Consider the following 13,074-nt stretch of genomic DNA (forward strand, 5'->3'; position numbering starts at 1 on the left):
TCATTTATTTTTGTAGCTAGGGACTGCACGCAGCAGATCTTTATATTTGTAGTAACGCCTTTTAATGGACTCTAGTAGTTTATTTTCCTTATGAGATATTCACACTCGACATCGCCAGCCCCTTTTTTGCTCTGATCACTCGTACCTGTCCCCACCTTTGGACACCTGAATTCTGCCAGTGTGGATTGAGTTGGTGGAAAAAAAAAAAAAACAACAGACACGAGAAGGAAGAACAGGGGAAATGCTTCGTCGAGTATGTCCCATTGCGAGCTTCCGCGCGCGCACGTAACTAGAGTGAGCATGTGGGTCACAAATAGCACCGATTTTATTTTTTGTTTTTTTTATATGGTTGTCGGCCAGTTGACCCCTGCGGTCGCCTCTCTCGTTTGTTTATAACTGATGTTGATTGGCTGCCGGTGATATTTCTTTTACGTAACGGAGTGTCATAAATCTGTCCGTAAAGGAAGCAAATAACGGCCTGCTTTAGGCATTGGCGCCCACGGCTCCGCTTCTAGGAATTGAGGGGGGCGTGAGAGGGTAGGCAGCAGCAGCAGCAGCAGCCTTCCTCGTGGCATCCTGCCAGACTTGGCACCCGGGCCGGAGAGAGAGAGAGAGAGAGAGTTTCGAGAGTTGGGGGGGGGAGTTAAAGTTGGTTCAAAGCTGCTGGGAACATTCGTGAAAACATCATTTATACAAGTTATCAGGGCTTTAACGATTAAGAGACAAACTTCGATAAACGGAAAGATCTTTGGTTCATTGCTGCTGACAATATTTACTGGCCTGGAGAAACCGAACGCCAGGCAGCACTTGCTTTTTGCAAAAGGTCGAATCTGTACAGGAAGTTGGCGGAGGGGATAGAGGACACTATCGAGGAGTGTAGACGTCCTCATACCCCCAACCTCTCCCCCCCTCTTTTCTCCCTCAATCCTCCTCCTCCTCTTGCCTCATTACCTGGCATCCCTTCTTCCACACTGATTCCCGCCTTCGTGCAAACAAGAAGTTAATCTTCTCACTTGTTTCATATGCGTGTGTGCTCGTGTGTGCGTATGTGTGTGCATCTGGCTCCCAACAAAGGGGGTGGGTACCTGGACGGACGCCTCTTTCTCACACTCACACACATATGACTTCATAAACCATCGCCTGGTTCGCCGCTCCACCACACCGCCGAAGGGAATGCTCTCGACGGAGCTGCGCTGCGCTTCTTGGAGGGAAAAAGAAAGAAAAGTTGACACCTCTTCCGAAGTGTGATGTTAGACCTGTGAAAGACCTGCGAGGGAATCTTGATTGTCCGACGGACGATTCTCAAAGTCTCTCTCCCTGTCCTGATGCATCAGCCTGAAAAAAGTCAGTCGCCCCCTCAGTGCCGTTGAAATCGTTGAAACAAATTTGAAAATTTCGAGGGGGGTATTTTCTCTGTTCCTGTGCTCCTGAAAAGATAGAAGGACAGATAGCTATCTTCTTGCCCAGTGCTTCAGACTTTAAAAAAAAAACCATCCACAACTCGAGATATTGCCCGCTGGGAATCTCATTTTCCTCACTGCTCCTAGCACAGTTTTGAGTCCAGATGGCCGGCATCGTGAGTGCCATTCTTGGAACTTTCATCAGCAGCGAAAAGCCTCTTCCTGTCACGGTATTTATCTGCGTTCAGTAAACGCGTGGGCGTTGCCTTTGTTTTGAAGTGTTCGCAACCCAGCAGTTCCACACCCGCACGCCCGCCCACCCAACTTACTTGCACCCTTACCTGCCATTATTGCTGGTCGCTTGAAAGAGCTGACAAACTCACACCACTGGTCACTTGAGACGTCCTCAACATGCTGAATCCTTTGTTCCTCTTTGTAAGTCTAATCTCTTTTTGCAGGTAAAACGAGCCGTTCTTTCCTTAATTGTCTTGTCCTCGCGAGTAAAAATTCCTTATTATTTTTTTTATTGTTTTATGAATATTCTTATGAGTTTCTTTCTTTCCGTCTGCTCGTGTAGCTAAACTGTGTCATTTACCCGTTACAATCTCAGGTTAACTATAACTTTCAGTCAGTTTTCTCATGATACTCTAATAAGTATTGATTAAAGTCATCATCATCATCATCATTAACATTTTTCTATGTGACAGATTTTTCATTTACGCGGTTAAAGATCCTGTGATTTCTCTCTTCTTCTGTCGTATACCTGTCTGAATCCTCGCCTGATTTAGGTCTGCACCTCATGCCCATTTTCCCCTATTTTCTGTTTTTTGTTGTGGTACTGCCACATTCACTTATATTCTGAATGATTGCTCCTCTTGTATACAAATGTTTTGGTGGTTGCGTATGTACACACCTATACATTTACGTCCCATTTTTTCCTGTCATCAATGGGTTTCATGTCGTAGCTGTCAAATAAATGAGAGTCAACTCCATGACCCTTTCCTTGCATAGATCAAAGGCTGCAAAAAAAAAAAAAAAAAAAAAAAAATTCTCTCGTTTGGCAGTTTGCGATATCTTGCTTGCCCTTCCAATATCGGTTGAAGTTATTCTCTAAAGATTTTCTAAATCATAAGCGGTTTTTTTATACCTATTTGCTGGGTTATTATTTTTCTTTGTTCGTCTTTTTATTATGTCCACGAAGCAAAATAGCAATCATCCCTATCATAGAAACTTAGTTCATTTGCGCTGGAAGGAAAGTTAAAAATTTAATTCACTATTGAAATTTTCATATTGTTGTTGGCGTTCATTGTCAGAATTAAATCAGGAAGAAAACTAAGTTATTTTGTCAAGGCACATTTGGTGCAGATCAAATTCACAAAAGGAAAATGACAAGATCCCAGAACAAGGTGATTGTGCCATTAAATCACGCAAAATGCAAGCCACCTGGGGTTGGAGCGTCCACATTTTGTTCCGATCTGTCACCGAATATTTTTCCCGTCCATGCCTGAATGGAAATACTCAAGACTTGGCCAAGAAACAGATAATCCCAAAGATTTGAGTTTATGATGCAAGATACAAAAAGAGATAGAGGAAAAAATATACTCCAAGCGCAGACGAAGGGAGAGAGAGAGAGAGAGAGAGAGAGAGAGAGAGGTCACCGTCCGACCGCCCTAGAATTTAGGCGGAATGTCGAGGGCAAGACACCCAGCTGTTCGTTCACCCGTTCCCGGAAAGCAGGCAGATGGGGGGAAAAGTCACTTAGACAAATGACATTCTTATGACGCCACGTGTGAGTTCAACAGTTTTGTCAAGACTGTCTGCCGGTTTTCCAGATGGATGTACGAATATGCCGCCATTCTTATTATTATCTCTGTTTTTCTAATAATTCCTTTTACCGCAATAATTGCCCTGCAGTCATTGAGTATAGGAAAACGATTACGCGATTTTTCAAAAAAATTAATTATTAGATGAATGTAGAAACTTTATTGTAAATTATATTCTGCTGATTCAAACATAATTATTAATCTAAACATACTTACGAGAGACTTTCCTTCCTAAATATATTATGAATGTTATTAATAACCATACATTTATGTAGGAAAATCGAAAGATGAAGGTAATAGTGAATGATAGTGAATGGTATTCATAAAGAGGTACATGTTGATAATAACGATTGTATGTAATGTTATTTGTGCTCTCTCTCTCTCTGTCTCTCTCTCTCTCTCTCTCTCTCTCTCTCTCTCTCTCTCTTTTATCTTTAATTATCTGGTGTGTCAGCCCCATGTCCCACTGACCTCCTAGTGACATGCAGACATGGCATCGATCTATGCCCTGTGACTTTCACCTGTGGTCTAAATTCTGCGATGCCTCTCTCTCTCTCTCTCTCTCTCTCTCTCTCTCTCTCTCTCTCTCTCTCTCTCTCTCTCTCTCTCTCTCTCTCTCTCTTGCTCTTGATTAGACAGATAATTATGACAATGTATTTTTGCCATAATCTTGATTGTTAGCTCCTTTTTCTGTCCCTTCAGCTTTTTCTAACCTCTCTCTCTCTCTCTCTCTCTCTCTCTTTATGTCTCTTTTTGCCATTTCTCTCTCTCTCTCTCTCTCTCTCTCTCTCTCTCTCTCTCTCTCTCTCTCTCTCTCTCTCTCTCTCAAATAATAGATAATTGAACATTATATAATTAGTATAATTCTGAGCATTGCCTCCATTATTCCTGTTATGTTAAAGACTGAAGAACAAGTAGTCTAATTAGGATAATTAGGACGATGATGATAGCAGTAATTATTAATAGTATGATGACGATAGCAATGTTGACATTGCTAAGAAATCTGAGAATGACGACATAGTGTTTCTTCCAATGGCGCACGCGTCGGCATTTATCATCACAGATAAAGGTTCTGGCGACAGCAATTGAACCTTCAGCAACCACAGCAATAATCTCTAGATACCCCGTGTGTGTATGCATGTATATGTATGTATGTATGTATATATATATATATATATATATATATATATATATATATATATTAATATATATCTATTATACATACTTCCTTTCTGTTATGATGAACACCTAGGAACAAGTAGTTCATCATCATCATCATCATCATCATCATCATCATGGCATTCATAATTATTGCTGTCATCATAATCATAATTAAACTACTCGTTCTTAGGTGTTTATCATAACTGGAAGGGAGGAGGTTATAACCACAATTATAATAATTATATATTGTCTAATTATCTATCTGCTTGAGAGAGAGAGAGAGAGGTAAAAAATGCTGAAGATATAAAAATGAGAAGGAATGAGTTAATGGTCAAGACTATACCAATTATACGTTGTCTAATTACCTATCTACTTGAGAGAGAGAGAGAGCTGTGGTCGTTGTTCTCCCTTTTTCATAACCTCAAAGGTCTCCATCCAAGCAGGGAGGACCGAGTACATAACCGCTACCCCGACCATTTACGTCTAAAAATAAAATCGCCCTCGGCCTCAGTTTGCGTCACTCCCGCCGGTATATTCCCCTCTGCTGCTGCGTCTCCTGCGAGGAATTAGGGCCCTCCCGTTCTTGGACTTCGAAGGCTTTTTTTAATTTTCATTTGATGCGTCGTTTCAGTGGTATGAATGAATGACGTGTTTATTTCGTCTGTAATGGAAGAAATGAGTTGAACAACGTCATTGCTGTACGGTTGGTAATATTGGTGTAGGAGAATAAGGTCTGTGAGTTAAATAACGTCTTTGTTTTACATCTGATGATTTTAAAAAAATAAATAACGTTTTATTGAGTACTCGACGATAGAGACGAAGCTTCGTAGCGTCTATAATGATGTGATAATGTATTGTACTGTATTTCTTAAAATTTGAAACGAGTTAATATTTTCATTGCACGCTTCATAATGAAACTGAAAATTAATAGACTCAGACTTAGAACTCCGAGTCCTTTATCTGCCACTATAGGCTATTCAACGCGAGTCTTCTTTACTAATGCACACCAATTTTCACACAGTAATAGGCATTCGTGTAATACTCGTGATGCATTATATTTAGAACTGTGTTCTGTTCATATTATACCATACTGTGTACCCTGTGGCTTTATTTTGGACACGATGCGTAATGAACTAGAGTGTCACGACACAATGTTCCTCTTCGCGAGTCTCCTGATGAGACATCTCTCATTACATTCCCTGCTTAAGCTGTCATTACGGCGACCGGTTTGCTTATGTTCGAGTTCATTACGGTGGGTTACTGCTTACACATGTCATTGGCGCCTCTCTCTCTCTCTCTCTCTCTCTCTCTCTCTCTCTCTCTCTCTCTCTCTCTCTCTCTCTCTCTCTCTCTCAAAAAAAGATTGGCTGTGTCTTATTCCATTTCATCTAGCATCCGTTTTTTTTTCTTTTCTTTTTTTTTTTCAGGCCGAAATTGGACCTAGTTAATCTGGTGATTTTTTTTTATACACTGGAAAGGTAATCAAGCGTGACTTGAAAATTCCCCCTTTCACTCTAGTATCTATATTTTTATTTATCTTAAATTTTTCATCATGGTAACTTTTGTAGTTGAATGGAAAATTCAGTAAATCTTAACGCGTATTATGTAGTTCTTGACTCTAGAAATATTCTTACTATGTAGTTCTCGCTAGAAAATATTATTTGAGTTGAAACAAGATCACGAACATTGATCATTGAAGTTTATTTTCTCAATGAATGTACATTTATATCGTTGTGACACCTATGGTATATCGAACCAAATAGAAAATTTGTGTTGTAATTGATAAGAGTTCATGTGTATACCTGGTACTATTCATATGTGTATTTGACACAGCTCATGTGTACACTTACGATACTGCTTGTGTATATTTGAAGCAGTTTATTCTAGCCTGTTCGTTTATTCCCGTGTTCGATGTTTTCTCATATTAGAAGTGTTACGAGGTACATATTTCACAAACAGATGAATATCTGTGTTGAAAGATTTATAATTGGGGAGCTTCAGTGAGAATGGCTTAATTACCTATAAAGCAAGGCATAAATAATCTCAAGAATTTTGTTTATATAGATGCTTTCAAGAACTCAGCTTATTTTCATGAACAAAAGTGGATTGCATTGTCGTTTCGCCACAGCTCATTATTATGCCCTAGTACGACCAATGTGCTTCTGTTTAATCTCACTGTAATTCCTAACTAAGTTATATAAGTTTTGCGAAAATTCTAGATATATAAGATCAAGTTTTACTTGACTATCCAAACGTCAGCTAGAGGAAGTCCGAGTGATGGATGGATTCCTTCAGTAACTGTACCCTGGGAGTCGCTCTTAATTGTTCTAATGTAAGCTGTCAGTGGAAATGATCAGAGAGTTCTCTCTTTCATCCCCCACTTTTATCTGACGTCATAGATTTTGCTTATTTACATGCGATCGTCCGTAAACCGTTTTCATCCTGTAGCGTCTGTTCGACTTAGGCCCATTGCATGGTCGCGTTCGTTTCCTACATTTATTAACGTAGCCTGTGTTCGTCTGTCAAAAGTGAACTCTTTCTTATCGGCTTCCTTTGGCATCATTCAGGGAGACATATTCAGAGCGATGAAGTGTGTGGTCACATACCAAGTTCGTTTATTTTCATCCTCGGGGACGGAAGAGGTTAACTTTCGCTCAGTACTTCAGGCGGAACTTATTATTATTCCGTGGGTTTTCTCTAAGTTGATACTTCCTTAAGGCATTGTTTCTGGTTGCTGATAGTGGACCTCTTACTTAGGAAATTGTCTTTTTAATTTATTGTTTTTATTTTCTTTGGAGGATCTTATTCCACTGAGAGACAACTGAACGAAAACGTGTTCAGTTGCACTGCGAGAATGTAGAAGCCGCTTTTGATTAGCTGCGAATTCTCAGACCTCCTTAGAGAAATGACGTGACACGGAGAATACCAAAGCATCATAAAAATGGTTCTACATCTTTCGTGATAGGAATAAACATACACAAACACCACTGACAGGCATTAACATCCGCCTTCGGCTCTGTAGTCATCAACAAAAGGGGCTGCCTTAGTTTAGTCTTGGCAGTCGTTCTCTCTCTCTCTCTCTCTCTCTCTCTCTCTCTCTCTCTCTCTCTCTCTCTCTCTCTCTCTCTCTCTCTCTCTCTCTACCCTTTATTGTTAACGCCGTCTTGTTCTCCTTATTATCCTGTTTCTTTTGCAGGGCTATTTCAAGTACGTATCTTGAAACGCGTCAAGATTACATTACTTGTACGAATGCTCTCTGGTTAAAGATTTAAATATTAACGTTTTTTTTCGACATTTACTTCCGAATTAACAGATGATAATTTAATCTCTTTTTCAGCTATTTTAGGTATATTACAATTGACTTGGTGTTGTTCCTTCAAGTAAGTTTGAAGGCTGACTCGGAAATACGTGCTTCCAAATGTTTGGGCTGACGCTGACTTGGAAATTTTTCATTATAATTCCCCCCAACACCCACCTCTCTCTCTCTCTCTCTCTCTCTCTCTCTCTCTCTCTCTCTCTACTAATGCTGTCACCTCCAGATTGACTCCCAAAACCAAACCTTTTAGTAATGGATGAGCATTTCACTTGACCTTTCCTTCATAATCGTAATTTGGGCAAAGGTAACTCTGCAAGGATTTGTAACTTGCAGAAAAAAAGGTATGTCAGAAAATACCACTCCGAATTACACCTGGTTCCTTATCCTTGCGGAGGATGGAGTGTTTTTGGCACGGCCCTGGCCCAAACTCACCTCCTGGGTCTCACACCAATGAGCGCGCACTTTTTGGGAGGGCTCGTTCTCTCTCTTCTTTGATAATGGCGCGAAAACCGTGTTCCTTGCGCTATTCTGGAATGGTTGTCATTTTTTATTTCTTTTCTCTTTTTCTGCCATTTTGTTTAGGTCCTCCCATCAGCATTCGAGAATAAATGAGGCGGAGGAAATAAATTTAAAGTACTGACGAGCTTGATCGATTTGCGCTCTTTGTGAAGGTGACATACGTATATATATATGTGTGTTTGTGTAGACGTGTATATATATATATATATATATATATATATATATATATATATATATATATATATATATATATATATATATATATGTGTGTGTGTGTGTGTTTCATAAAGGTACAAAGGTGACACCAGCAGACCGTGCCCCGAAGTAAACAAGATATCAGTTAATCTCATGACGTCAAACCTCGTTCACTCTTGTCATCTGTTAGCTTGGTCGGTTTCCTTTCCTAGAAATTTTCCCTTGGCACAGAGACCGGCACTATGCAACAACAACAACGTTAATAATTATAATTATAAAAAGAAAAAAGACGTAAAGAGGTATTTGCGTCGAGGGTAAAAAGGGAAGGTTTTTCACTTGTTTATTTTCGTAAGCTTTGTTTTTTATGACGACTTATTCCATGCATAAGTGGCTTTGACGCAAATCACATAGATCTGGGTGTTAGCGATTGAAATGTCAGATTTCCTAAGGTTCGTTTGTGTCCTCATTCTTTTTTGTGGTGGCTGGCTACAGAGAAAGGATTTATTCATCTAAATGTTTTATTTAATGTTTTTTTTTTTTCCTTAACGTTTATTCTCCAAAGCGTCCTTTATAAATGAGTTGAACACTGAGTTTTATCGCGAGATTTTCTATCTGTAGTCATTAGGAAGCTCACTCAAAGCAGATACACGAGCCACTGAATTATCAAATCGAGAACCCCAGTGAAGGATCCGCTTGAGTGAAGGCTGGGATGAAAAAAGACGTTTAAGAAGAAGAAGAAAAAAGTGGGATGAAAAAAGATAGGGTAGAAAAAGAAGAAGAAGACAAGTTGCAAGAGAATCTAAGGAGATAGGGTTCACATCTCCCCGGTGTTCGATACAAGATTAGGTTGATGGTGCTGTTGGCAGAGGCTCAAGAAGAAGAAGAAGACGACAACGTAGGTGGTTGTTGACAAAGAGAACCCAACCATCCATCCACTTCCACCAAATGAACGGCTCCTGAGCCATTTCAAAAGCCCTTCGCATTTTTAGGAGCGTCTCCTGTTAAATTCGAGTTGCGTGGCAACGGCAGTGGGATCGGGAATGACAAAATAAAAGACATCTTGTATCCGCATGTGCCAGTTTTCTGGCGCGCGCGGTCGTATCATCAACCTCATTCTACCGTATCTCCCTACTCCTAAATTTATTTTTATGTCTGTTATTGTTATTTTGATGACATCGTCCTTGATTTGTCAGTCAAGGAATCTGCCAGGTTTAACAGCGATGACAGCTTTTATTGAGGGAGAAAAGACAAGTTAAAAAAACTAAAAGCTTTCTGAAAGCATAACCATAATAACATTGTTTATTTAGAAATATGTGGTGTCATTATCAAAGAGGCGTTTGTAACGATTGATGTTTTAAGGGGAACCGAGGACTTGCCATAAGACTGTCATCTTTCTTCATATGTGAAGCCTGTATTCCACACTTCACGTGAGAGAAAAGATGGGAAAGGAAACCAAAAATAAAATAAGTTCACAAACAAGTAGATAGTTATGTACAAATTATACATATACAGTAGTATGCATGCTGGAAGTTTTCACAGTGAAATGTTTAGTATTTATTAATTTAATTATTGATGAAATTGTGAATGGTGTTGTTAATAGGATGTTTTCGTTTTTTATTTCGACAGCTTGATTCCTGCGATCAATATGAAGACCGCAGGAAAATCAGAATGCGCCTCAAGACTCTCATGGCTGAGAAGAAAGGTAAGTCGGGTTCCATTTGGGCTTCTTCAAAGTTTTACTTTTCATGTAATACAATATGTGGCGTTGCCACCCCTCCATAGACTGAAATATATCAGCTATTTCTAAGTTAATCATATAACATACTGAGAACAGGAATGATTTTGTAATACAGTACAGGCAGTCCCCAGTTTAAGACGGGTCCGGCTTACAACGTTCCGAGGTTACAAAGCTTTTCAGATATATTCATCAGAAATTATTTCCCGGTTTACGACGCATGTTGCAGGGTTACGACGTGTTGTACGCCGATCCGACGGAAGAAATATGGCTCCAAAATGGCAGAATAATCAAAATTTGGAGTTTTTTTTATGAAAAACTCAGTAAAAATGCAGTTTACATCGTTTTCAATACACCCAGAGCATTAAAAGTAAGGTTTTCTTAGGATTTTTGACGATTTTCGACGATTTTTCGGTTTACGACGATTTTCGGCTTACAACGCGGCGTAAGAACGGAACCCCCGTCGTAAACCGGGGACTGCCTATATTTTTGCTCGAGTATTACATAGATATTCTGTCATTTCAGCTCTACATGATGGGCTGAGTGGCCATGACTTGGGTCGTGGGTCTCGCACCCAGGGCTCCTCGGCGCAAAAGTTTGAGGCAATGTCCAAGACCAATAATTATTCTAAAGAATCTAATTTGCGTAGCAGTGAGGGTGAGTTAGAACCTATAGTTTATGATCAGTTGAAAACTTCACTTGAAGAATATAGACAGCGCTTTGGTGGCGGGTCTTCACAAAATCGTGCTAGGGCAAAGCTTTCTGGTAGAGATACTTCAAATTATTCTTTCCCTTCTAGTAATAGTAAGTCGAGTGAGGAACACATGTTTGATTCAGGCACTGAATCAGGTGATGAATCTAGTAAATACCCAGAAGAATTCACAAGTTTTATGGAAGGAATAAAGGCATCAATGGAGGATGCAAATATGGATGGTCAAAAGAATAATAATCGTGAACATAGTCAGGGAAGCACAGACTCTAACAGTGAATTTAGTACAGAATTAATAGTCGAGGTTAATTCAGTGCTAGATCGATTGAAAACAAACATTGGAAAATCCAAAAGTCAAAGTAGTATTCCTGAAGTACAGGAAGGAGAAGGAACAGAACTGCTTTCACTCATAGATCGCCTCCAGAATTCCCTTGGAGGAGTACTACATGATCGTAGTGTTGATGAGGAAATGCAAAACACTGATGCAGATGCATTGCTGAATAAAGTGTCAGCCGATTATATTGATGATGCAGATGATGAGGATGATGGAAATGAAGAGGAAGAAGATGACAGAGAAGAATTAGGGGAGAGAAAAGAGGAAGATGGAGATGAGGCAGAGGAGGAGGAGGAGGAAGAGGAAGAAGTGGCTGTGGAAGAAGGTAAGGATAGTGATGCTGAAACATTTCATGAGCCAGTCAGGAGCTTGAGTGGTGTACTCAAGTCAAATTCATCTGGCCTAATGCACTCGTCTTCTTATGCCTCTTCAGGTGCTGGAAGTCCAGCTATTGTAACAGGAGGCCTTAAGTTCTCAGTTAATGTGAATGAAGCCAAAGGAATAGTTCTCAAGTTAGACGAAATGAAATCTGATAAAGATTATACACGGCATTCTCAGTCTTCTGAACGCTGCCCTTCAAACGTGTCAAGTCGAATCTCGAAAAGTCCTTCAGGGCATTCTACTCCAACAAGTGACCACCCATCTCTCCAACAAGAAAACAATATTAATGAGGCTCGAGTGATTCTTTCCTCAGCAATAGGTAGATGCCAATCACGCGAAGAATTAGTAAGACAACCTAGTGATGGTAACCTTTGTGAAGATGAGGAAGATGAAGTTTTCATGGATGCTCAGGAGGGGTCAACAAGAGATGGGACTCCTGATAGTAGAATGAGCAATTATAGTGATCCAGATAATCTAAGGAGAAAAGAAAAAAGAGAGATTCCATGGAAAATAAGAGCAGCCAAGAAGCGCTTTGAGAGGCCAAACCAGAATGAAAGCCAATCTCCTACACCAGGAACTGTTTATGACCATTTGGCAGGGGCTAAACTAGTCCAGAGAAAAAAAGCAAAATATCGCAACCTGTGGGATTCGGATAACGCCTCCAAAGTCCCAGTTACCTATCAAAGCCATTCAGTTGGCAAAATACAGGACATGAAGAGAAACTGGGAATTACTTAATCGTTCAAATTCCGATGAAGATTTTGGGGTTATGCATAAACCTGTACATTCCAAGTCTGCTGAACGTGTCAAATTGGAATACAGTCACTTGGTGACATCATACTCAGCAGGAAGTATAAGTCCACACAGCCCTGCAGTGTCACATCCACCAAAACAAGCAAGTCATATCAGTGACAAAAGTGACTCAGAAGACTCAGATGATGAGGGGGAAGTTTTCTCTATTCAACCCTATCAAGTCAAAGTTGGAATAAAAGCTTACCATCCTGGTATATTCCATAAACAAGAATCACACGTTTTAAGATCAAGCAATGTTTTCCAGAAACTTGAGAGTCAGGATGTGAAGAAGAAGGGTAGTTTCTTTGTTGAAAAAGCCTTGGATGCCCAACCAACTGTTTGGGGTGAAACCCATAATAAAGACAGGCAGCCAAGTCCACATTTGCAACAACAATCTCAACCACCAGCACTGCCACCACGCCTACAGGGAGCACCTTTGGTTCCCCCAAAACGTCCAACATCTTTAGCTATTCTTCCAACGGTTCCCGATTGTCGTCCTGGTGCATCCGATGGCAATAGAAATTTGAGTGAACCACCACCACCCTTGCCTCAGAGAGGTGAGGTCCCACAACCACCACCTGTTCCACAAAGAGGAGATTCAACTTCTGAGGAATGTGAATACCATGCACCAGCAATTGGTCGTACTCACAAGGGGAACTCAGTGGTACATCATGGGCAGTTAATAACACGGTCTAAGTCAACTCCTAATG

The 13,074-nt window shown here is 40.2% G+C and overlaps 1 protein-coding gene across 1 annotated transcript in view; it reads left to right on the top strand.

Moving 5' to 3' along the window:
• LOC136853961 (titin-like) overlaps positions 1-13,074 on the top strand; it is a 243,065-nt gene that overhangs the window by 212,462 nt on the left and 17,529 nt on the right. Inside the window, exons 32-33 of the mRNA XM_067129858.1 lie at positions 10,041-10,116; positions 10,675-10,806. Coding sequence (XP_066985959.1) covers positions 10,041-10,116; positions 10,675-10,806 — 208 coding nt within the window. The remainder of the gene's footprint in view (positions 1-10,040; positions 10,117-10,674; positions 10,807-13,074) is intronic.

Source organism: Macrobrachium rosenbergii, chromosome 28, assembly GCF_040412425.1.
Source record: "Macrobrachium rosenbergii isolate ZJJX-2024 chromosome 28, ASM4041242v1, whole genome shotgun sequence".
Lineage (NCBI taxonomy): Eukaryota > Metazoa > Arthropoda > Malacostraca > Decapoda > Palaemonidae > Macrobrachium > Macrobrachium rosenbergii.